This window comes from Heterocephalus glaber, unplaced genomic scaffold, assembly GCF_053883595.1.
Source record: "Heterocephalus glaber isolate CG9 unplaced genomic scaffold, H.glaber_assembly_v1.0 deba00000331, whole genome shotgun sequence".
Lineage (NCBI taxonomy): Eukaryota > Metazoa > Chordata > Mammalia > Rodentia > Bathyergidae > Heterocephalus > Heterocephalus glaber.
The window spans coordinates 54013721-54040314 of NW_028258142.1; the positions used below are offsets into that span (position 1 = coordinate 54013721).

General features: G+C 35.6%; 1 protein-coding gene across 7 annotated transcripts in view; it reads left to right on the top strand.

Annotated features, from left to right (window-relative positions):
* Ss18 (SS18 subunit of BAF chromatin remodeling complex) overlaps positions 1-26594 on the top strand; it is an 83297-nt gene that overhangs the window by 15308 nt on the left and 41395 nt on the right. For 4 of the 7 annotated variants that reach the window (XR_015444250.1, XR_015444247.1, XM_013075276.3 and 1 more), the window contains 2 exons: positions 22363-22513; positions 25868-26089. Coding sequence is in view for 4 of the 7 variants with exons in the window: in XM_013075276.3 (XP_012930730.1) it covers positions 22363-22513; positions 25868-26089 (373 nt within the window). In the remaining 3 variants the exon portion in view is untranslated. Of the gene's footprint in view, positions 1-14802; positions 15083-22362; positions 22514-25867; positions 26090-26594 lie in introns of all 7 variants that reach the window. The other 3 variants (XR_015444244.1, XM_087193940.1, XM_087193953.1) reach the window with 1 other exon arrangement.

The following is a 26594-nucleotide window of genomic DNA, read 5'->3' on the forward strand; positions in this document are numbered from 1 at the left end:
TAATCCCTGGCTGTTTCTGGTGTTTTAGGAATTTATATCTTAACAAGATGTAAACTTTTATCAAATACTTCTATTGCATCTAATGAAATGATCATAAGCCCTTTTTTTAAATCTCTTAATGGGATAAATTATACTGATTTACCCTGTAATGGTCCATCAGTCTTGTATTCTTGCAGTTAACATACTTATGATCCACCTGGTCAGTATTTTAAAAAAATTACAGTATTTAGTTGGGTAGATTTTCGATCACGATTTTTGCATCTTTTCCTATGAGTGTAATTGACTTCTAATTTCCTTTTTTTTTTGGTACTGGGAATTGAACTCAGGGCCTCGCGCTTGCCAGGCAGGTGCTGTGCCACTGAGCTACATTCCCAGCCCCTAATTTACTTTCTTATAATGCCCTTGTCTAGTTTTTATTTTGAGGTTTTGCTGGCATTAAATAAGCTGGAGAAGCTTTTGCATGTTTTTTTTTTTAAATCTTGAATGTACTTGATGTGGCTTATATTTCTTCAATTCATTGGTTATAATTCTTTTAGAAAATACAGTATAGATGTAGAGCAGGTTTTTTTTGGTGAGAAAATTTTATTTCTGTGAATTCTTTCAGTGACTTTTATTGCTATGTCAACAACCCCCCCCCCCCACTGGGAATTGAATCATTGAACCCAGGACCTTTGCACTGACTCATCCCCATCCCTTTTAATTTTTTTCTAAAAATTTTTGTTAGTGTACTTTCGCAATTCAAAGTAAATACATTCATCCTGGGGGAGTTGGTATATATATATTGCATCCTGGTGCGTTTTAGTCCTCACCTCCCACCTTTCCCATCTGCAGATCCTTTTTCTGCTCCTTCAAAGAACCACGTCTTTGCTTCATTAATTCTTTGTATATCTGTATAGTCTAAATTTCATTAATTTCTACTCCGATCTATATAGTTTCTTCCTTTCTATTAGTTTCAGATTTGGATAGTGTTGGTCTTTTTAGGACCTTGAGATGCATCATTAGGTTATTTATTTGGCATTGTGTACATTCACAACTATAGACTTCCCTCTTAGAACTGCTTTCATTGTATCCCGTAGGTATTGGGATATTGTAATTTCATTGTCATTTGATTCTAGGAAATTTTGTATTTTTGTCATTTTAAAATTGTTATATTCCCTGATTTCTCCTGTAATCCATTGATTATTCAGTACATACAGTTTAATCTCCATGTGTTTGTGAACTTTCTGTGGCTTTTTTGGGCATTGATTTCTAGCTTCATTCTGCTGTGATTTAATAATATGCAGGGGATTATTTCATTTCTTTTTTTTTTTTGGTACCGGTGATTGAACTTGGGTCCTTGCACTTACACAGCAGGCAGTGAAACCACTGAGCTAAATCCCCTACCCTATTTCATTTCTTTTGTATTTACTATTTGTATTAGCACATGTTTGTAGTACATAATGATTACATTCATTGTAGGGAGTTGGGACATGTACATAACACATCTTCACTCTATTTCTTCTCCCCTCATCTCTTTAAGCATTCTTTATGGCCTAAGATATAGTCTGTGCTGTTGAGAAAAATATGTATTCTGTTGTTGATTGAAACACTATAGATAATCTGTTAATGAGTTCATTTGTTTAATAGTGTGGTTTAACTTTGATTTTTTTGTTGTTTATTTTTTGTCTGGTTGCCATGCATAATTCTGATAGTGGGGTGTTAAAGTCCCCTTCTGTGATTGTATTGGTGTCTATTTATCCTCTTTAAGTCTTGAAGTTTTTGTTTTAGAAGTTGGGTCACTGACATTCATTGCAGTGATAACTTAAAATTGTTAGCTCTTCCTGTTGAATTGTTCCCTTTACCAGTGTGTAGTGGCCATCTTTATCTCTTCTGACTGGTTTTGGTTTGAAGTCAGCTCTGTCTGAAAATAAGTTTGTAGAGGTGTTAGCCCATAGTTGGCTGGCTCCAAGGAGGGTGGCATGGCAGAGGGCGTCACAGAGCAGGCAGGAGGCAGCAGCAGCAACCAAGCCTGCCTTTATATTTCCTCCAGGCTACCTTCCTTTGGGTGGTGCACCCTGAATCCCAGCATGGCACACTTAATCCCAGTATCACACACCCTAGATCCAGCCACCTCCGAATAGCCCCACCTACAACCGCCCCCCCCCCCGCCCCCCAGGCTTTGGGAGGACATCTAGGTACAAGCCATAACAGGTATTTTGTGTTCATTACTTATTGTTCCTCTACTTCAGTGTTGGTGAGATCTTTTTGGAGAAGTTTTAGGGTCATCTTGGTGCCTTGCTTTCTCTTGTTTCTATTGTTTTGTGCTATGGGTTGAAGATCAGTTAGGCTCAGGAAACTTGTTATCACTTTGGAGATCTCTAGTTAGATTGAGCTCCTTGTGTCTCCTTATGTCCTTGGGCCTGTTTATGTTTTGGTGTTTATACTCTTCAAGCTATTCACCATAATATTTGAGGTTTTTCTTATTTTTTTTTAACTTCTCTCTGGGTGCTTGATCCCAATACCAGTGAAAGGGGAGAAAATGAACCATGGTAATGTTGATGGCACAAATAGAGTCCAGATATTGGCATATAATAAAAACCAATTAAGAGTAACAACAATGCTACCATTAATAATAGAAAAGAGATCAATAATTAGAGTCAAAGGCAAACCAGTTATTGAGATATGATAAGAACCAATAATAGCTACAACTATACCATCTTTAACAATAGAAAATAGATTGGCAATAATAATGCAGACACAAAGAGAAACCAAATACAGTACTAATATACAGTAAATATCCACTAAAGGCAATAACTCTACCACCATTATTAACAATAGAAAGGAATTCAGCAATAATAGCATAGTCAACTAAACAGCTGAAAACTAATAAGATTAACAGTAATAAAAATGGAATAAAAATGGGGTTAGGGAAAGAGGAAAGAAATAGAATTTGAAAAAGAACAGCAAGATGAGAGAAAAGTGGTATAAATATCCAATTAAAAAAAGAAAGCTAATAGCAATAGGTAAAAGTAACAGGAAAATTCGATCCCCAGTACCAAAAAAAAAAAAAAAAGTAACAGGAAAAGAAAAAGAAAAGAAAAATATGAAAAAAGAATAAGAGCATTGAACAAAAGATAGGAAGAAAAGGAACAACAAACCACCCGCCTCCAAAAAAATCCAAAACCAAACCAAAAAGGAGAATTGAGTCCAGAAAGTTCCTCCTGGTGTTTGAGCGAGTGGTTTCTTTCCAGTTCCTGGGGTATTAGTATCTCTGGTGGGGAATAGTGAGTCACAGCTAGGGCTTATTTTCTTTCCACACTCATTTTTTGCTGTGTAAATGCTGAGTCCTTCCCCACCTTTCCCACTGGGTATGGTCAGTCAGTAGTGTCCTGTTTACCTTAGGACTCTATTCACTCCAGCAGCTCTTAGCGTTTGTGTCCTGTTATGCACCGGAAGTCTCTGCCATCTTTCCCTACCTTTTTGGCGTGTGGGCTCATGAGGTGCCTCATTTGCTCCAGAGGCCCCTCTGTCTTTACACCCCAGGGTGTGGCAACTGTAAGCTGAGGTATATTCCTGATCACACTAACAGATGGGAAGCAAATTGACCACTGAGCTCTGTGCTGAAAGTAGGCAGTGAGAGGGGCCAAGCAGTCCACTGGACCTAATGTCTGCAGTTTCAGACTCAGCCCACTCAGACACGCACATAGGACCAGCCCGGCTTCCCACCACTGTAGTAGAGTGACCCCAGAGACCCTGAAGTGCAGTTGTTCTGAGACTTCTGATTCCCAGAGTGTTCCAGTCCTGCAGTAAAGCTCTTCCCACAGTGTCTCCTGATTATCACTCAAGCATGGTGGACACTACAGTGAATTTTTTCCCCAGCTCTACCTTGCCGTGCACAGGAAGTCACTGTCAGAATAAAACTGCACACTCTATTTGTAGCTGACAGTAACTGTGACCTTTTCTTGGGGCTGGTGCTGTCCTGTTGTTTCTTCCCCAGGCTGCTAGCCCTCTCTGGGCTCACCTTGTATTTGCAGAGACAGTTCCCTTCCTGGGTTTCTGGGTGAGTGTTCCAAACTCCTTCACTCTTCTCTGCATTGTCCTCAGTTTCTCTGTGGTTTTTAGTCCTGTTGGCTTTTCCTTGATTTCCAGAGCTTTACTTCTTTTTCTCATCTTTAAGTTGTTTTCTAGATGTCTCAATTTATGGTCCTACAGAGGCTGTATTTTGCTGCTGGTCTTTACTTTTGTCATTTTTAACCCTCAGAATTCTAAGAATTTTACAGAGAATTGTCATGTACCCATCACCTACACTTTACAATTAACTTTTCAGTGTACTTGTATATGTGTGTATATGTATTTGTTTACTCGTTTTATGTATATAAATACTACCTATATATGTCTGTTTTTTGGGAATACATTATTTTAAAGTGATAATTCTAATATTTGAAGTTTTTATGTATCTGTTTCAGTTGTCTGTTACTTGCTAGTTGTCATTCATGTTGTGTTGCCTTCGCATGTATCTGGTTGTCTTGATTGTCAGTCAGAAATTGTTTGGGGTAATCACTGTAGAAATATTTTCTAACATTTCTAGGATGTTATTATCTTCTTCCACAGAGCATGGTCATTTTCTTTTGTCAAGGATCTGGGTATGTTAACAATCTGAGATCACTTTAATAATGTTTCAGAGATTGAGATTTTTCTTAGTGATTCTAGATGAGTTGAATCAGGTGTACAGACCAAGCAAGGTTTATTATAAATCTGGTTTTTACTTATGATTTGCTAGGGCTCCTTCCTTTGATGGACCCTGGACTTCTGTCCTTTTAGCCTGTGGATAGAACCTTCTCAGCTTCTCATCGAGCTTTGCTAACATGTTCACAGCAAATGTGTCATCCTGTGTACCCCTCAAATGCCCTTGGGCCTACTTCTCGAGATGTTTTTCCCTACTAAATCTTGGCTTGGTCATTTTTTACTAGTTTGTCTCTTCCTTCATATCTGTGAGAAATTTAAAAAATATTTTGCCCACGGTTTTTTTGGTTTTGTTTTGTTAGCATTGTGGAGGGTTGTTTGAATGACCTGGTCTGCTCTTATTCTAGGTAATTTAAGTATTAGAATTGAATTCCTTTTTTCTGTCCATAGAATGTTAGTTACTTTTTTGGCTTCTTAAATACAGTCATTTCTTTGGAACAAGAGCTAAAATTTAAAGAATGACTTATTATGTTTGGATTCTTATGTTGAGGATTTCATCCTCATAATGCTTTAAGATATTAGTCCCATTCTGTGGCTGAGGAAACTGAGTCTCAAGAAGGTTAATTAGAATAAGGACTTTTAGTTGGTAAGTGGTAGCACTAAGACTTAAGGGGAGGCCTTACTGAAATCAAAGTTTGTGCTTTATGCATGTTGCATTGCTAGAGTGGAGTGCAGATAAAAGCCTGACCTCTTTACCCTTGGACATGTGCAGTATTCTAGGACTGAGCTGAAGTCTTTACAGAACTGGAAATGAAATTTTACAGATCATAGTGCTTTGGTTGTCCCATTGTACCACTATGGAAAGGAGTGCTTTAGTCATTTTCTTTATTGTCTGGCATTAGTCATGCACTTAATGTCTTAAGCTAAGAAGTAAGTTAAATGCAGGCCGGGGATTTAGCTCAGTGGTTTCATCGCCTGCTGCACAAGCGCAAGGACCCGAGTTCGATCCCCAGTACCGGAAGAAAAAAAAAAAAAAAGAAATAAGTTAAATGAATGATTTTGCTCATAGTTTGGGGACTATAGGTTTAAGTGTTAAGAACTTAGCTTATTACCACAATGGTCACTCTTAGTGTATCTCAGTAACTCTTAGTCATTTTTTCCTTTTCTAACATGTCTGAAAAATAAGACACATACTTGTGTTTTTATCAGTACCAGTAACTTGTCATGGCAGAAACTCAAGTTAGGGTTTTGGGTTGGAGAGGGTGGCATTTCTTTCTAGATATTCTTATCAGAATCTTGTGGGTGATTGGGGAAGGATGTATTTGCAAAATGTCCTGAAGTAATTTTGACGTTCCTCCTTCCCTACCCTTTCTGCTGACAGCCAGTTTGAGAGTTTCTGTTTAGCTTAAGATTTTAGACAAATCTGGATTTTGTTAGCTTGTCTCAATCTTAAATATTATCCCCATGTGAAAATGGTGGCACATGTCTGTGATTCCAAGTTACTCATGAGACTGAGGCAGGACTGTTGCATGTTTGAGGCCAGCTGGGCGACTTCATGAGACTTTATCTCAAAATATCTTAGTGGATGCATGCATGGGGCTCTGGGTTCAGTCCTCAATAAAACCAAACCAAACCTTACCAAACCTTAAGCAGTGCAGCTTCTCAAATATGTTCCACATTCTCTCTGATTTTCATAAAAAACATGCATTTTGGTCAGATTGTGTATCTTGCCTTTCTTCAGAAAGGTAATTCTTAAGAAGCCATTCTGATAATTGAGCTTAACCGTAGAAATTCATTCAGTCCAGCAGATCCCTAATTATAGTCACACCTGTTGCTAAGTTATAAGCTCTTATTATGATTTTTTGCATTTTTAAGTAGAATTTATGTTTTGTTCTTATAGTTCAAATAGAATAGTGAAATGCAGGAAAGATTATTTCACCACTGTGTGGTTAAAAAAATCCATCACAAAGGAAACCTACATTTCCTACCCTTTAGATCCATCCATTTAACATGCATTCACCATTTTACCTCATACTATTTTGCTAGTAAATATAAATATTGCCATTTGGTATATTTCAAAATAAAAAGTATCTCAATATTTTTTTCTTAATATTGATCATAGTTTAAAATACATAATCAGAGGTTCATAAAAAATAATAAGGGGCTGGGTTAAAAAAGCAGGAGAGACAGAACAAAAATAAATATATCCTCTTAGTAAAGTTAACATCAGAGAGTTGAACCAGTGAAGAAAATTGGGGGGCTGGGGATTTAGCTCAGTGGTGCCCCTGCCTGGCTCGCAAGCACAAGGTCCCGAGTTTGATCCTTGGTACCAAAAAAAAAAAAAAAAAAAAAAGAGTGGGGTGGAGGTGGAAGGAAAAATCAGTCAGAGGATAATTAAGTGTATTGGAGGGCTAGAAAGCAAGATGAATTTGAGAAAGTTACTGCTACAGACTTCAGTCTGAATATAATGGTTATTAACTGTAGTTTCAGATGTTTGAGTCTGAAAAACAGCTGGTTTTATTGGTGGTGGTGGTGTGTGCGTGTGTGTGGGTGCGTGCTGGGGATCAAATCCATGGGCTTTGGTCATGCTGGGCAAGCACATGTACCCGAGCTATATCCCTACCTCAAGAACTGTGTATTTTAGTGATATTGCTAAAGTTCTTAAGAATGAGATTTTTCACTTCATTTCAGTTAAATGGTTATAGGAATTGGGCTCATAATTACATGTAAGTTCAATTTTCAGGTTTTTTCATGTCTCCCTAAGAGGAATTATGTTATTTATAGTGCCTTTTCATGTATCTGGAACTGGGCTACCTCTAGCAGCTTCTTCTATTTGAAAGTCAAGAATCCAAAAACTGGGGATAAATGGAAAAAGACCTACAGGAAGAATAATGTACAAAGCTAGTCCATGAAAATTTGGTCATTTTACTTCTTCACTTGGGTTTTACATTTTTTATTTATTTTTTATTTTTTTTGCTACCGGGGATCGAACTTGGGACCATATGCTTGCAAGGCAGGCCCCAGAACCACTGAGCTACATCCCTGGCCCAGTTTTGTGTTTTTTTTAAAATTTTTTTATTACAAAAGCCTTATGTCTTTGTAACAAACTTTCCTTAACCATTTATGTAAAATATAATAAGTTTGTTTCCTTAATTTTAATCCAAGAAACAGCAAATCACAAATGGCAGAGGGTGTCATATAGGCAGACATTACATACAAGCAGTGGCAACCTGACATCTAAGATTACCTAGGAAGAGATAAAAAACTAACACAGTTCAAAATGTATACTACTCTGGCTCCATTTCCTGTAGGTAAGTAGAACCTTGTCCTTCTTGGTAAACCTTGTGGACATCATTTGAATATTGCATCTCCCAGATGATTTTTACTTTCTGAAACAAAAAAACTTCACGTAATTATTTGATGGGAATAATTTTATCAGTGGAAAATAATGACTTTTACCATGTATGTAGGTCTTTCCTTCTCGAACAGACTGAAAAAATTGCATTTCTAAGTGTTAGTTTCACGTTCGTTATTGTTCATTTCTTTTTGTCATCTGCTAGCATTAACGGCTACAGAATGGTAGGCACTGTTAATCTAGGGGAGAATTATTAGAGAAAGTTTAAATCAAGAGAAGTTTTTATTCATTAATTTTCTTTGAGATAAACTTTATGAGAAAATAGTCCTTCTGGTATTGTAGTTCAATTTAAGGCACACAGTCTTGAAAGTACTTACATAGAATCAAAAATGTTAAATCTAGAAAGAAGCTGATAATAACAGTCTAGTATTTTACAACCTTGGCTGTCCATTAGAGTAACCTAGAATATTTTTTAAAACCACCAGTAACTAAATTGTATGAGGTGAGAATCCTGTAACTGTGTTTTAAAAGCTTCTCAGTTGATTCTAATATGCAGTTAGGGATTGAGAACCTTAGATTTCTGTGCTTTTCAAATGGAGCATCCAGGGATGTTGTGAGATATGTAAAACTTCAAAAACAATTCATTAGTACCTTTTTTTTTTGGTACTGGGGATCGAACTCGGGACCTTGCGCTTGCGAGGCAGGCGCTGGAACCACTGAGCTAAATCCCCGGCCCCAAAAACAATTCATATTCCTGTGGTATCACCTTCATTTGATATGGCATACTATGGGTAATTTGTACAACGTCAATAAGATACTACTTATTTTATGAAGATTATATAAAAGCAATCTGTAGTGTCTAGTTAATAGGAGGTACTCGGTCAACATCAATAATGATGATATGAAGATGGCACATAGTTGGAGAGTAAATGGGAAGAGGCATCAAATTTAGAGTATATGAAGTAGGATGAGCAAGACTCAGTTACTGGGAGAGTATTTGTAGACTGAATTCGTAATGATGCAGTTCACTAAAATTGCGTACGTAAAAGCATGTCTTCATCGTAATAGAAGCCAGAAAGCTGATTGGAATTGCTTATCTTGCTTTTCATTTAATTTATTATGAGCATTAAGTTTAAAATATACCCAATTTAACCAAGTATACCCTGCTTGCACCTTAAATTTTTAAAAAACTTTGTACTTTTTAATGGGATAAAATGGGATAGTCATCTCATACAAAGAATAAAATACTGATCTATTAGTAAATATTGATTTGAAGTATATACTCTTATATTTTATATATGTTTTTATTTTCTAGTTTGTATTTTTTTTGTGATGTCACGCTTGATGTTTTGGGCAGTTCTTCATTAGCTATTCTTCCCCAAGCTTCAGTATGAATGATGTTAGCCTGCAAGTTCAGCGAGTATCCTGCTAGAGCACCTATTATGGTACATCGTTGACTAAAATTTAATGTTACAGAATTTTACCTTTTATGATCTAAAGAAAGTGAAAGAATACATGCTTAAAGTTGTGGGACAGTTTGAAAATTAGTGGGGTATGTTTACAATTTTCAGCTGAAGTTTTAGGTGGATAATATTGTGATATGGCTAAAACATAAACCACAATAAGTTAGACAAAACTACTTTCATCTCCTTTTGATGTAAATAAGACCCACTTTCCCCTTTTTTACTGTACAAGGAGAACCTTGCCATGCACTGTTCTCTACCTTTTCTTATTAAATGTTTTTTTAAATGAAAAGGTTTATATTCTGGTTTAAAGCTACAGAAAGAACTTTTCATAAGTATTGACATCATTTTAACTCATGGTGTTATGTAGACATGATAATGTTGTTTGATTGGTAAGTATGATAGTGTTGTTTTCTCCTTTGAAACTTTTCTGGCTTCGGTGATGGTTTACTTTGTACCTGTCTGACTGCTCACCTCATTATCTTTAACATCCTCATCAGTTGTTGATGTTCCATTCTTGAAGTTTCTCACTCTACACTCTTCTTGGGAGATTTCATCCATACTTCTGGTCTCCTTTATTCTCGACTTTAGGTTCCGTCTACATAAAGGTGGTTCCCATCTGTGCATTTTCTTGCCTGAATGTGAGACTTCAGCCAGCTTTCATTAAACATATCCAATAGGATACTCCACAGACCTCTCAACACAGTATGGACAAAACTCATTCTTCTTAGCTTCCCCCTCTATTGTCTTATGCTGTAAAAGTAAAGAACGTTCTACAGTGTGCATTTACATATTTCCTATCCCATTTACAGTTGAATGTTCAGTATATGCTTAATTCTTTTGGTCAGAAACATGGTGGTCATGTCAGATTTCTCTCTCCTTTCTTTCACTCATCCATAGCTTGGTTTCCAAGTCTTTCTTTCTCTTGAACCTGTCATGGTGCTGCACAATAAAAATGTCTACTTAAGGCATTAGGTATTAAAAATAGGAAGGAGGACTACAGGTGAAATTTCCAGTCTCTGAAGTGTTTTTTTCTCAATATAAATTAAGAAATCAGCAGTTGTTTGATCTTGAGATGAGGAACGCATTGTTGGGAATAAAAACAAAGGAGGAAACTCTATAGAAAGATACTGATATGATTCTTTTAATAATATAAGATATAATCTTTTACATGCCAAAAAAATTTGTAATCATACAGCTCAACAGATATTCTACAGTATAACATACTATTTTAGAAATACAGTGTATTTTTTATTTTCTTATTTTTTTTGGTACCGGGCATTAAACTCGGGTCCTTGCGCTTGCGCAGCAGGTGGCGAAACCACTGAGCTAAATCCCCGGCCCTATAGTGTATTTTTTTTTTTTTTTTTTTTGGTACCAGGGATCGAACTCATGTCCTTGCACTTGGGCATCAGGCGGTGAAACCACTGAGCTAAATCCCCGGCCCTCTGTAGTGTATTTTAAATGCCGTTGAAATGGTTGGAGAAATTAGTTCTGCTGTTGAGGATTAGGGTTCTATGAAAATACAACATTGTGTTTCTGAGAGAATTGATCTATGGGTGCATAGTTCTCTGGATTAATATCATAGGGAATATTTCACCCATGCTGCTTATCTTTCAGATGTCTTAAAAAAAACATGTTATCTGTGTGCTGAACAGTCTGAAGTACAGAAGATTGTCTAATTAAATCCAGATATGTAAAGAGAATGGATGTAGGGCCAGGGATTTAGCTCAGTGGTTTCGCTGCCTGCTGCGCAAGCGCAAGGACCCGAGTTTGATCCCTGGTACAAAAAAAAAAAAAAAAAAAAGAATGGATGTATTTTACTGTGAAGAATAGAAATATTTGGTTATGCTCATGTATATGTATGAATTTGGAGGGGGGCTGAATTTTATTAGAATCAATGAAAAGTACTAGGGAACTTGAAGATGGTCTCTTTCACATGAATTGACAATAATGTGTATAGTTCATATCAGCAAGGAACAGAATTTCTTTGCTCTACAGCTTAGAGAAAATAAATTGATACTGAAAATTAAGTAAGTCACTTATTTGTACACAAAAGTATGTATAAAGCAATTTATTGAAGCATTGTTTTTAAACCAACAAACTAGGAACATGTCACTTTGAAGGATGAGTTAAAAACTCTTAACAGCTATTCAGTTGAATTCTACACTTTCTGAGGTCTATTTTATATACTGCTAAAGAATAACATGTACACTAGAACAAAAAATACAATACTGTTACTCTAGTTTTAGAAAGGAAAAGTATGTTTATGTATGCCTGAATGTTTTAGAAGTTCCTGAAGATGTGTACGAAGTTGTAGAATGGTTTCCATTTGTACTGTTTCTGTTTTTGTTTTTTATTTGAATAATGATCATGCATCTAAGTTTTCTAAGTTAACCAAATTGGTGTAGGTATAAATAATATAAAAAATAAGTACAAGATTAAACAAACATAAGTTTGTTTCTTTTTTAAAAACTGAGTTTTTAATAGTATGTGTTTGCAGTACATACATTTGTACATATTGGGATCTTCTTGTTTCTTAACCACTTAATGGTTTACCTTAAGTGTCACTGGGGCAGCGCGTTTGTTTATGTGCTGACTGTCCCGAGCATTGCTTGAGCAGGTGTCTTTCAACCAGTTCATTCTGTATTGAATAAATTTGATAAAATTGTCATTTTTATATTTCCTATTATGTTATCTTATAAAAATTAATGAAAAATATGGAATTTTTGGTCATCCTGTATTTAAATAATTGGACTGGTAAATAGTTAATGGATGGTATTTTTATTCATTTTTATTTTAAAAATTAATTTTATTGGTACATTTTAGCTGTATGCATAATACATTTTATACATAATATGTATAAATGTACATAATACATTTTACCTATACATAATGATCACATTCATCACAGGGAATTTGTATCTGTACATGATATATCTTGAGTCTTCTTTTTTCCCAAGCCCTTCCCTTCAACCCCTCTTTTACAAAAGCTTTGTTTCCATTTTTTTCCTTCATTCTCTTTTATTTTTCTTTTCCCTTCCTCCCTCTTCCCACTCCCCTCCCTTGTTCCCCTTCCCATTTGAACATTTTCTTTCTATTTCTCAATGTCTATTATACATTTTGGTCCCTATTTACCCTTTTAGTTTCTCATAGCAGAGAATGTGATATTTAAACATATGTGTCTGATTTATTTCACTTAAGAGTATGGTCTCAAGGTGCAATGGATGGTATTTTTAAAACCACAAGAAAAACTGAAGAGTCCTATTTGGTCATATTTTTGGAATGGACTGATTTTTTCTTTTTTTGTGTGTGGTTCTGGGGATAGAACTCTCAGGGCCTTGTACATACTAAGCACATGCTCTTCACTGAACTATATACTCAGCCTTTTATTTTTGCTTTTGCTTTTGAAGTCTTCTTGAGAATTTCCCTATTTGTGAAGGAATGAGGCATTTCCCTTTTTTTTTTTTTTGGTACTGGTGATTGAACTCGGGACCTTGCGCTTGTGAGGCAGATGGCAGAACCACTGAGCTAAATCCTTGGCCCGGCATTTACTTTTATGACTGCTTAATGATTAACATTCTTAGGGTTTCGGAGACTCAGATTTTCAGAGCTAAGAAACAGTGTGTTAGATTTGTTATGTTGTGAATGTTGCTGTTTCATATAATAGAGAAAGATTGAATTTAATGTGGAACTTAGTACTCAACTCAGGAGAATATAGTTATTCTGGAGCTTGAGCCCTTAGGAAATTTAGAGACCTATCATCTGGAAAATATTAATGTGAATTATTAACTATGAAAGTTCAAGTGGCTCAGTTTTATGATAAGACTGAATATTAACTTTTTGGGGGGCATGATGACAATGACAGTTGCCAGGATTATTAAATTAAGGAAATCAGGTTATTACAGTTCTAAAACCTACATAGATTCAAGGGTACTATGATAGCATTATGAAATTTCTTGAATTAGTGACTATTAGGGGGACCTTCCTAAAGTGCTTCAGGTAAGTGTAGAATCCATTTTAGGGGAAGGCAACTGTGATACTGGTGAGGTTTTGGGACCCTGTCTTGGTTTACTAATGAGGGCTCTTGATTTATGTGTACAGAAGCTACTGGTTTTAGAGAAGTTAGTATACATATCTCTTATTTTGAATAATTTATTTTTTAATCTTATATTTCTATGTGACATTTTAGTGCCTCCTTGTGGGGAACTATATTAATGACAGTTGTAGCAGTGACAGTTATACAGGTGAAGGATATTACACTAAAGTTTGTTTTTGCAATTTTGTGTTTGTATTTTAAAGAAACATTGACGATAACTTGATAGAATTATGTGTAGTTTTCTGGTATATCGTTTATATTTAAAAGCTCATTAGTAAATATGAAGTGTCTACTGTCAGGCTATTATAGTTAAGTACTTTTAAAACATCAGTGAACAAAACAGACATATCCTTTCTTTGGTTTATATTCTGTCAAGAAAAGCAAGCATAATAAATTAATAGATCATGTAGCACAATGGAAGTCAATCTATGGAAAAGAAGAGAAGTAGAGCAGGAAAGCTGTACTGGGAATAGTGTAGCGGGAGATGGGGTTTGCAGTATGGAATAGAGTGGTCAGAGTAGGCCTCATTGAGAATGTGACAAAGACTCTAGGAGAGGAAACAGTAGTGGAAAGGTCCTGAGGTGAAACTGTCTGACTTGTACAGGGAATCACGAAGGTCACCGACTGGAGAAGAATAAAGAAATGTTTTGGTGAAAGATAGTTTTGTAGGCTGTAGTCAGGACTTGGGCTTTTATTCTGAAATTGGAAGTTATTGGAGGATTTTGAGCAAAGGAAAGAGTTGGCATGTTTTAACAAGCTTATTGTGACTGCTGTATATTGTGTATTGTGACTGAGGATATAGAGGGGCACAGATTGAAGTGGGGAATCTAGTTAGCTACTATGGTAACTGGCACGAGAGATGGGGTGGTGGCCCCACAAGGGTGGTGGTAGAGGAGGTGCTGGCAGAAGTGGCCAGATCCTGGGCCACTTCTATTGTAAGAGTAGAGGCCGGAGAATATGTTGAGAGTTTAGTGAGAAAGAGAAGTTACGGACAACCCCATGAGCAGCTGGAAGGGTGTCCTTGCCCCTGCGGAGACAAGGGATGAGATGATACGAGAGTGGGGGCTCTTACGGAAGTCATGTCTGATGGGTTTCCAGAAGGAGACGTGAAGAGGGAGTAGGTAACTTTGACAATTAAACCAACGAAATCGGCTAGAAAGATAGCAGCCCCTAGCTTCGCTTTGAAATATGTGTACTTCACAGTCATTTTTCTTTTAACATAGGTTTATCAGGTGCCTCTAGGTGAGAGGCACTAGAGAATTGGAGGCGCCAATAATAAGCAAGTAGAATCATGGACCAAATTCCTAAAGATTTTAACATACAGCAGGGATGACAGACCTCAAGCCATCACACAAGCATGTAGAAATTGCAGCTGTCGGAAAGGCTATGGAGGAGGGGCATCTGGGACTGGGAGCAGACTGTGTGGGCCTTGACTCTCTGTGGTCAGGGGAGGATTTCTGGTGGTCAAGGTTGGAAGGACGTTTGAGGAAAAATTCACATACAGTAAGTAAAATTCACCCACTTTAAATGTACAGATAGATGAATTTCCACAAATCCATGTAACTCAATACAGTCATTATAAAACATTGATGTCATCACTAAAATGTTTCCTAATGTTCCCTTCCTGTCCATTTTTAAATTGAGTCATCTTTTTAAATTGACTTACAGTCCTCTATACGTTTTATATGCCTTTATTGGCTGTATATAATGCATGTAGCTTGTACTTTGAAAATTACCTCCCCTGGCCCCCTGCCATGTGTGGTACTAGGGACTGGACCCAGGGCCTTTGCACTGAGCCACATCCCTAGCCCTTTTGATTGTTTGTTTTGAGATATAGTCTTGTTAAGTCACCACATTGCCTAGGCTGATTGAATTTGTGATTCTACTGCTTCAGCCTCCCAGAGTGCTGGAATTCTAGGCACAGACTACCTTGCCCAGCATCTGTATATTCTCTTTTTTTATGTTTATTTTTTATTAATACGTATTTACAGTACATAATGTTTACATTCATCTTAGGGAGTAGGTACATGTATTTAACAGTATCTTAATTCTTTCTACTTCACTTCCCCTCCTCTCTCTCCTTTCTCCTTTAGTCTCTAGATCCCCTTCCCATTTGCAAAAATCTGTCGCCTGTTTCTTTATATTTTCTTAATGGTATCTGATGAATCAAGGATCTCATTTAAATGAAGTCCAATTTATCAGTATTTTTTATGGATAATTGTGCATGCTGTTTAGGAAATATTTTCCTATATCAGCATTACCGGTATATTGCCTGTATTTTCTCCTAAAAGTTCATGTATCCGTGTTCTGTTCCAAATTAAGTTTCTATACTGCTCTGAGTTGTATCCAAGGCTCATTTTTGTTCATATTATGTTTATTTAACCCAGTGCCATTTACAAATATTGGAAAGATCATTCTTTTACCATTAAATGTAAGTTGTCTTATGTGTGGATTGTTCTTGGGTATTCTGTGCTCGTTTTTCTGTCTTTGCACCAACCACATCTTAATTACTGTAGCTTATAGGAAGTTTTCATATCTGTTAGTGTTCTTCTTTGAGATTGTTGTGGCTATTCTAAGTCCTTTGCGTTTCCATATACATTTTAGAACCAGCTTGTGAATTTCTGCCAAAAGCTTGCTCTGATTTTTGGGTTTTTTTGGTACCGGGGATCAAACTCAGGACCTTGCACTTGTGAGGCGGGCAGCCGAACTCCTGAAGCTTGCTCTGATTTTGATAGGGGTTGCATGGAAACTGTAGGTGAACATTGGGGAAGCTAATTTTTTTGTAGTATTAAATCTTTCAGTCAATGGTGACATATTTGTTGGTTTTGTAAATCATTACTTTTTAAAAAGTATTTTAGTGTTGAAGTATTGCATATCTCTTGTTAAGTTTATTCCTAGTAATTTGAATTTTTGGATTATATATGCTTTCTGTTTTTAAATTTCATTTTCTAATGTTGGAAGTATATAGTAATATAGTTGATTTTTATATATTATGCTTGTATTCAGTTATCTTGCTATATTCACTTATTCTAAGTATGCACACAAGCATCAGTGATAACATTTATGTTTTTTTTTTTTAATGTTTATTTTGTTTTGCTTTTCTTCTGTATTTCCATTCTTGATAACGTTGATTTGTTTGCTGGTTCGTTTAGTTGAATACACATGTTGTTCATGGATATTCTTGTGTTATTCCTGAATTGAAAGGAGAAGAGGCTAACATTTCATTATTAAGATGATGTTGGCTATAAAAGCTTTTGTAAATTTAGTTTTTGTTTTGTGTTTTGAGATAGGGTCTCCCTGTGTAGTTCAGGCTGGCCTTCAACTCACCTTGTAGCCTAAACTGATCTCAAATTCATAGTGATCCTCCTGCCTCAAGCTGAGCCTCCTAAGTGTTGGGATTATGGACATGTGCCACCACAGCTGGCTTGTAAATTTAGTTCTAATCAATAAAAATATTCCTTCTTTTTTGGTTTTGTCTTTTGTTTTTGTTTGAAGTGCTGGGATTTGAACCCAGGGCTGGTATATGCTACGCGAGGACTGCCACTCAGCTTTGTTCCCAGACCCAAGAATTCATGTTCTTTTCTAAATTTCTGAAAGTTTTTATTATGAATAGATACTAGATTATGTCAAATTCTTTATCTTTGGTGATTATATAGATTTTACTTTGATAATTGGGTGAATTGCATTGATTAATATCAAAAGTTAGGTCAGCTTTTATCCTGGAATAAAGTTTATTATTTATAATGTTGTTTTGATAAGTGTGTTAAAATTTTGTTTAGTATTTGTGTGTGTTTATGAGAATGTGGCCCATAATTTTTTCTTTTGTAATAACCTCAGGTTTTAGTAGCCTCATAAAGAATTGAGAATTGGTCTGGTTATTTTCTGTTCTCTGGAAGATTGCATATGATGTAATAGGTATCGCATAGGTATTATTTATCCCTTAGTAGTTCAGAAGAGAAGCTATATACATCAGGAAATTACTTCAGGGAAAATTTTAAATAAGGGATTAGGATTTTTTAATAGAGAATTGTTCAGATTTCTTAGGGGTTTTTTTTGTCCATTTCTAAGCCAGTGGTAATGAACCTATGATATGCGTCCCACAGCAGGCTGTTGCCCTAAAAGGTTCGCCATCACTAGTCAGAGCTATATTTTTCAAAGAATTTGTTTATTTCGTGTAACTTATCAGATGTATTATTGAAGTTGTTCTTAATGTTTTATTATCATCTTTAAAATATCTGTAGAATATGTATTGACTATCCCCCAATTTATCTAAAACTTGAATATTCTGTTTTATATGATTATTCCTGCTAGGGTTTGTCGGTTATTAATACTCTCAAAGAAACTAGCTTTAGGCCTTCTTAATTATCTGCATCCTTAATTTTCTTCTATCTGCTTTTTATTTATTATTGCATTGAATTTTATTTGTTAGTTCCTTCTTTGCTCTGCTTTGAATTTTTCTTTCTTTCTAGCTAATGGAGGTTGAAGCTTATGTCACTAATTTTTTCAACTTTTCTTCATTTCTTAAATATGAATTTAAAAACTAAGAACTTGTCCTGAAAGAATAAACAGTTTAACTTCATCTCAGCTATTGTCTTTCATATTAGTCTTATCCTGCATTTTATATTTCTATGTATTTTAACCCTGTGTAGAAGTCATTGTTCTTTTAAATGCCAATACTGACTTGTGTTTATCCACATATTTACCTTTTCATTCCTTTTTATTAACCCCTACAGTTTTGTGCTTCTAAGTAGGGTCATTTTCTCTTTTTTTTTGTGGTACTTGGGATCGAACTCAGGACCTTGCACTTGCAAGGTAGGTGCGGTGCCACTGAGCTAAATCCCCGGCCCAATAGGGTCATTTTCTTGATGGATCCCTATCTTATAAGAAATTCTCTTAAGCTTTTATTCATCTAAAAATATTTTTATTTCATCTTCATATTAGGGGAGGATGTTTCTCTTAAGTGTGGAATTCTGGGTTTATTGCTTTGGATTTTTTTTTTTCATCTCAGCACCTTAGAGATGTCATTTCATTATCTTGTTCCATTATTTTTGATGAAAAATTAGTTGTTAGCCTTATTTCTGCCTTGAGGTAATATGTCTTCTTTTCCCTGGCTGCTTTTAAGATTTTCTCTTTGACTTTGGTTTTTAATATTTTGACTGATGTAAGTAGGACAGGATTTTCTTTATAACCTGCTCAGTTTTGTAGAGCTTCATAATTCATATGCTAGAAATTCATGTCTTTTGTTAGCTTTGGAAAATTAACCAATATCCTCCAAATATTACTGTGTTTTTTTCAGTATCCTCTATGTTGTAACTCCAGTTAAATGTGTATTAGATATTTTCTCTGTGTTGTAAACATGCTTGTATGTTTTCTCCTTTATCTTTTTTATAATTTTTTCCAAAGATTTCTTCTCCAGTCCTCTGATGTACTATTTGGAACTTGATTTCTTAATGTCAGTGATTATATTTTCCATTTGACTCATAGATGAGAATTTGAGAACTTTGCTGAAATTCTCTATTTTTCCTCCCCTCTCCCCAAAATATCAAACATAATAGAAATCTCTGGTAACTCCAAAATCTGAATGACTTGTGTCTTTTAAAATTATTTTATTTCTCTTGATGGCTCATCTTTTTAAAAAAATTTAGATTGTATGAAATTGATATAACGCTCACCATTTTAAGTATTTAATATCTATAATGCAAAGTTTTTTTTAAAAAAAGTATATTCATAGTTGTGCATTCATCACTGTTAACTAATTTCAGAACCTTTCCATTACCCCCAAAAGAAACCTCATATCTTATGAGGTTCTCCCTTCTGTCCAACCTCTGGCAACAACTAATCTACTTTTTGTCTCTGGATTTATCTGTTTTGGGCATTTCACATTAATAGAGTCATACAATGTGTAGCCCCTTTTGTGTTCAGCTTCTTTCACTTGGCATATTTTCAAGTGCATCTGTGTTGTAGCATAGGTTAGTATTTTACTTCTTTTTTGTGGCTATCTTGTCTTGTTTTGGCAGTTGTAGTCATATACTACATTTTGTTCATCTGTTGGTAGACGACTTTGGGCTTTTCTGTCGTTTGGCCATTGTGAACATTTGTGTACAGATTCTGCATGGATGTGTTTTGAATTCTCCGTATATATTGGCAGTAGGATTGCTGCATCATATGGTAGCAGTTTAACTTATGAGGAACTGCCAAATTGTTTTCTACAGTGACTGTACCTTTTTACCAGCATATATGAGAATTTTTGTTTCTCTACATTTTTGCCACATTTCTGTAGTTTTTACTTTTATGCCATTATTATAGCCATATATTGGGTGTTAGCCATTTATTCTTGTTTTGTAGAACGCTGTGTAATTTCCAATAGAGTGTCAGATGTTGTACATGAAAATTTCAGAAGTTTATATTGTTTTCTTCAAAGAGAGAGTGGTTTTCCTCTGGTATGTGAAGTAGTACGTAGATTAACTTGAGTCTACTAAAGATTGATTATGAGACTTGCTGTGGCTGATCTCTTTCAGTTTAGACCTTAGTCTGAGGAGAGACTCTTCTGAAGTCTCAGAAAACTTGAGTTTGTGAAGGCCCCTCTCTTGGGGCTCCACTCCAGTCTTTGTCTTCCAGCCCTGGGCAGCAGCTGGAGTCACTGCTTGACTCTTTGGCCTCCTGTTATTTTCTAGTAATTTTCTTGAATTCCTGTTCTTTCTGAATTTTCCTCTTGGTCTTTTTTTTTTTTTAGTTTTCTGCTTTCTGGTGGTCAGAAACTCTTGACCCTTCAGTCCAGGAGGACTGCTGTTTTCTACATGGCTCTCTTACCCTGAACACAGAAAACTCAAGGAAAAAGCCTAGATAATTGTGCTGGTCTTACGTCCTCCCTTCCTCTCAGGAGGTATAGTCTTCCTGTTCCTTTTTGCCTAAGTTACTGTATAGGGCCTTCTAGTTTCGCACATTTTGTCAGAATGTTATGACCTTTTGTTTGAGAGGAGGTCTTGCTTTGTGATTCAGGCTGCCTTTGAACTCACTGTGTAGCCCAGGCTGGCCTCAGGCTCGCAGTGACCCATCCTCCTGCCTCAGCCTCTGGAGTGCTGGAATTGCAGGTGTGTACCACCACACCCAGATCAACAAATTTTTTGGGTCTGGGAGTACTGGGAATTGAACCTAGTCTTAGCACTGAGCTACATCCCCAGCCCTCCCTCCCTTTTTATTTTATTTTAATTAATTTTTTGATTTTTTGAGACAGGGTCTCACTGTGTATTCCAGGCTAGTCTTGACCTCATTATGTAACTCTGGCTGGCCTTGAACTCACAGTAATCCTCCTGTCTCAACCTCCTGAGTGCTGGGATTACAGGCAGGTGCCACCGTGCCTGGCTCAGAATTTTATGACTTTTCTTAGCACGAGGGTTAGTTTAATATAAGTTACTTGATCATGATGGTAATAATAACTAATGATGTTTTATGAATCAAATTACAAAAAGTTAAGTAGGCTTGATAATAAGTAAAGGGTAGTTAAAAGTAAGATACATAACGGAGTTGTGTTTGGAATTTTTTTGTGAAAACTGAACAAGGTTAATTGTTTGAAGATACAAGTCTGATAAGAATGTAAGATTAGAGTTCATGAGAAAATAATAGAGCAGTTATCTAGATTTACTAGTGAAAAAATTAAAATTCTGATTTTTGAGTGGGTGCTGTTAGTGTTGTACTAGGTTATTTTTGTAACTGCTGGTGATTGATGAAATAATTGGAATTTTGAGTGTCTATGTGTGTTGGATAAAGAGGTGTGCCACAAAAAACTATGTTCACAAAATCTGGAAAGGTACATAGTAACAACCTGGGTGGCATCAGATAATGTGGAAGGAAGTTATTGAACAGAACATTATATTCAGATCATTGAGAAGCAAAGAAGGTAGAAGTAGATCTGTAAAAAAAGTTATGCCTTCTTACCTGCTACAGCCTTAAAAATTAAAAAAAAAAAAGCCACTTAGAGAAAAACTAACCTTTTGGTTTCTCCACCAAAATATCCCCGAGAAGGGAGCCGGGTGTTACAGGCTGTCTTGTATCTATGATTTTCCTTTTGCCCTTTTGTGAACTCTCAAGGTTAGTCGGTGGTTTTCTTCAAAATTTCATTAGGAAATTTGCCAAAGGCATCCTTTTGAGGCAGCTGTCTCTGTACCCTTGGAGGCCATCAGTAATATTTCCAATCTATAGCAGTAGTCGGCACAAAATGTTAAACTGAACTGTTGTCTTTGTGTTATAAAACATTCCTCCACTGCTACCTCTCCCCACAAGCACCCGCCAGACAATAAAAATGTATCATATTTTAGGACTTCTGTTCCTTTTATTATGTTTTGTTATTGCACCTTTTCAGATAAAAGCCATCTAATATTGGTAAATGTATCCAAATGTTCACAATGAAAGAAGACTTAAATTTTTAAAACATAATTTAAATAACAAAGATATACTAGAAATGGTGTATAAATAAATTGGAATTGTTTGTAAGGAATGTTAAAATTTTCATTTCACTATTGAGATTTTATAAATTAAAATACTCTAATTGTCTACTTTTGTTCTAAAGTGTTTGGATGCTGTATTTACACTAACCATCTTGTAAAGTTTTGGAGGATATTAAATATGATATTAATAAGTCTGCTTGGGATGCATTAGAAGAAATTGAAATGCATTTGTTGTTTTGTTCCTATTCAATTTAATAATATAGGCAACTGTTAGTCCATATGCATCTTTAATACATTAGTCTAACTGTTGTCTTGTTTTACTAAACTGTCTTCTTTCAGCCACCCACACAGAATATGCCTATGGGTCCCGGAGTGATGAATCAGAGCGGCCCCCCCCCTCCACGTACACACAACATGCCTTCAGATGGAATGGTAGGTGGGGGTCCGCCTGCACCACACATGCAGAACCAGATGAACGGCCAGATGCCTGGTAAGTTTTTCTCCTCTAAGACATTAACACCAGAGTTGCTTAGCAACTGAAACGACATGGGGGCTCAAGGGATACTAGATTGTTGATGACAAAACTGCTTTGAATGCCCCCGAGTACAAGCTCTCTTAGAGTTTGTTAGCTACAGAGCTACGTGACCTGTATTCAGTGTTTATCAGGCTGCCCTTGGGCTTTGATGTAGCTGACACACAGCATTCCTCTGATGAACAGAACTGGCTAAATTTAGTCTGTCTGGAACTATGCAGTACAGTTGTCTTTAGAAGCTTTTGGGGGGAAAAAAAGGCATTGTGCCATGGCTTAAGAATTAAAATTGCTTAAAAAGGTATCAACGTTTCCCTGAAATTTTATTTACTTAAAAATTTATTGATCTTAGAAACAGTACCACGGGGGAAAAAAAGCACATGAGAAGAAACACAACAGTCATTAAAGTGCTACTGTATTCAGTATTTTCTCATTGATGCTATTAAAAATGAATGTAGATTTTTATGAATATGTCTTCATGGTATAACATAGATATGGAAATTGATTTTTGAGGCAAAATTAAGCTGAAAATAATGTGAGCTTTCTTATATATTGACGCATTCCTTTTTCTCCTTATCCATTTTAACTTTAGAGTCCCTAGACTACCGTGTTTGAGGCCACTGGATGCTTACGTAGCTACTATTTGCTGAAAAGTATTTTTAAACTATTTTGGTTTTGTAACAACAGCAACAACTCATAGCCATTATTTTTGGTGGAGTATTTTCTACCTTTAGTATGAGAATATTTTTACTTTCTAAAGTCAGAAATTTTTTTATTAGCAAAAAAATGTATCACACAACAATATTAAAAATTAAAACAACTTATTAAAATTAGTAATTAGCGTCCTTAGAATAGTGTCTTTTCCAGCTGATTGTGTTCTTGGTAGCATTGGTGTCCAAGGGTGACAGTAAAAGAAATGAAGGGGAGCACAGATCTGGGTCCAGGTAGCTGCTTTAGAAGATGAATGTGTGACTGATCCTGTAGGAGTAAATGGTGTTTCAGTGGCTGTCTTCCTGCTAAGGCTTGCAGAATCGCTGGCCCATTACTGCTTTTTAGTGTGCAGTTAGGAGGGAGTCAGGCAGGGGAAAACTTCTTGACAAATCCACTTTTAGTGCACTGGGACACATTGTTTTTAAAATTGGAAGGGCAGTACTTGTGCAGGTTAGTTAGGAATTCTGTGACTTTTTATGGTAGAACTTTTAATTAGGATTTTGACTTAGAAGCATTTGAGAAGCACATTTGTTGACCTGACATTTTGATTTTTGTGTAAGGTCACTTGGAATAATTGTATTCTTTTTTTAAGACAGAGTTAAAACAACCATTTATGACCTAGTTTGTCCAGAATGCCATAGAGCTTCTAAAATAATAGTTAAGAGACTCTCCTAACCAGTAGGGTTTATAGTTAGGTGTAAGAGAAATTGAAATGGCAGTAATTTATATTTTTTTATTTTTTTCTTTATCATCCAGCCAACGTTTTTACACACCCAGATTTGTATCTAGCTCTTAGTTTCCTGTTTTAGTTTTAATATATTATTTTATAATTTAATTGTAGAATTATGTAAGCTATTTGATCTTGGCCAGATAATCTCTTAGTTGCAGTACCTTTATAAATAAAATTAAATTAATTTTTTAGAAAAACTAATACATATCTATGGAACACAGATCAAAAGGTCCCAAAGGGTAGATAGCACTTTACCTCTCTAAACAGTTCTGGAGAGGTATTGGTAATCCTTAAAGAAACGCTCCCTTAAGAAGAGCACGTATACTTCTTCTTTTCTTATTATTCCTTTAAAGAAAAAAAATGGCAGTACATATTAAATAATCTTTTGTATCTTTTCTTTCCCTCTTAAAGAGTTGCCTTGGAGACCATGATTCCACTCAGTATATAAAGAGCTACCTCATTCTTTTTGGTGACTGTATCACTTTTTTTTTTTTTTTTTAATGAATGTACTCTAATTTATGTGAACAGTTCCCTTATGAGGGAAATAAAGGTTATTTCTAGTACTTTGATGTTATAAATTGTGCCACCATGAATATGCCTGTAAAAATCTCTGTATGTTTTGTATCCACACATCCATACACACAGAAGTTTGTGTATCTGTAGGATACATTCCTAGAACTGAAATGGCTAGATTAAAAGTATGTTCAATTAAGACTTTGATAGTTATTACCAGATGCTCTATATAAACATAATACTTATTGGGCCAGGGATTTAGCTAAGTGGTGCCGCCGCCTGCCTTGCAAGCACAAGGTCCTGAGTTCGATCCCCTGGTACCAAAAAAAAAAACTTATTTACATTTATAGTCTCAACAATGTATGGAAGTGCTTTATCTCTATATAGTTGAATCAGAACTTTGATTTTGAAAATCTGAAAGATGAGTATTTGATCGTATAGTTTGAATTTTCTATTTTGCTGTAAGTGAAATAGTTTTGTTTATGAACCTATTTGTAGTTTTTGTGTGAACTGGTTGTACCTGTGTGTGTGTGTGTGTGTGTCTGTCCGTGTGTGTGTCCCCACCTTAATTTATTGGTGGTGGCCTTTCACTTTATGTGTTAAATAAGCAGCTTGGTCTGTGTTATGTCCTGTAAGTAATTTTTTTTCTAGTTTATCTTTCGACTATTTTTTGGTTATGTTCAAATTTTTTATTATTACATCATCTCATTTGTCAATTTTATGGCTCTGGGCTTTCTAGTACTCTTAAGATCCTTCCCTTTCAAGATTATTTTTTAAATTTTCCTTTTGAAATTTTTTATGGTTTCTTTTTTTTAATGTTTAAAATTTTTATTCATATGAATTGGTTTTAGTAGAAGGAATGAGGTGGTGATTCAGCTTTCTTTTTTCCAACTGTAACCCAGTTGTTACAGTACCATTTACTGAATTAGTTTTCTGTTGCCCACGGATACTTAATATCACCACTATTATCATTTACCAAATTATGTATTTGGGTGTATTTTTTAGATTCTGTTCTGGTTCACTGATCTATTAGTCTACTCATTTATGGTAGCTAGTACTATTTACTTTTAATTACTCCAGCTTTATATTTTGCTGTCTTACGAAGCTAGTTTTCTCTTATTACTCTTCTTGTTCAGAATATTCCTGGCTTTTATAAACATTAGGTTCTTAATCTCTAAAATGACGTGAGGTGAATAACATTCACCTCAAAGTATTTGCTGTTGTTTGTAAATCATTTACTTTATTTGCTACTGATTAAATACTCCCACTAGTGTTATAATATGCAAGAAATACTTTAAAGACTTTTGTTTAAATCATCTTTTTAACTTTTATATTTTGCCTCTGATTGTTTTTCTTCAAAGGACCTAACCATATGCCTATGCAAGGACCTGGACCCAATCAACTCAATATGACGAACAGTTCCATAAATATGCCTTCAAGTAGCCATGGATCCATGGGTGGTTACAACCATTCTGTGCCCTCCTCGCAGAGCATGCCGGTGCAGAACCAGATGACAATGAGTCAGGGGCAACCAATGGGAAACTATGGCCCTAGGCCAAACATGAATATGCAGCCCAACCAAGGTGTGTAAGCTCTGTGTCCTTGACTAGAGTGCTATTTTAGCCTTTGAAAGTAGAAGGATTCTATCCAGTTGTTAGCTCATTCATAAAAATAAACATTTGAATTGAGGGACAAGTTCATATAAAGGGATCATTGAGTTTGAAGGTAGTTTAAATCCTTTTGTTTACTTTTAGAAATTAAATTGCTCATTTTCACTTTTAAGCTTTTTATTGCATAATTTTGAATTCAGTATTTTTAAATTGTTTGTTCAAGCTAATCAATGAATTATGTTTGTTTAGAACTAGAAAATTGAGAAAAATATTTTATCTTTTCAAGTACAGCCTCTTAAAAAATCTGCTGTAAGTTTTGTTTTACTTACAAAGCATATATTAATTTAAATGACTTTCTCTTGAATCACATGAGTGCTTTTTGATGCTGTATTTCACCACTAAAAGGTAGCTCTAAGATGATTATCTAGTAGAGTCAGTGGAGATGCTGCTGTACTCTTAAAGTGGTGTGAATCCATCA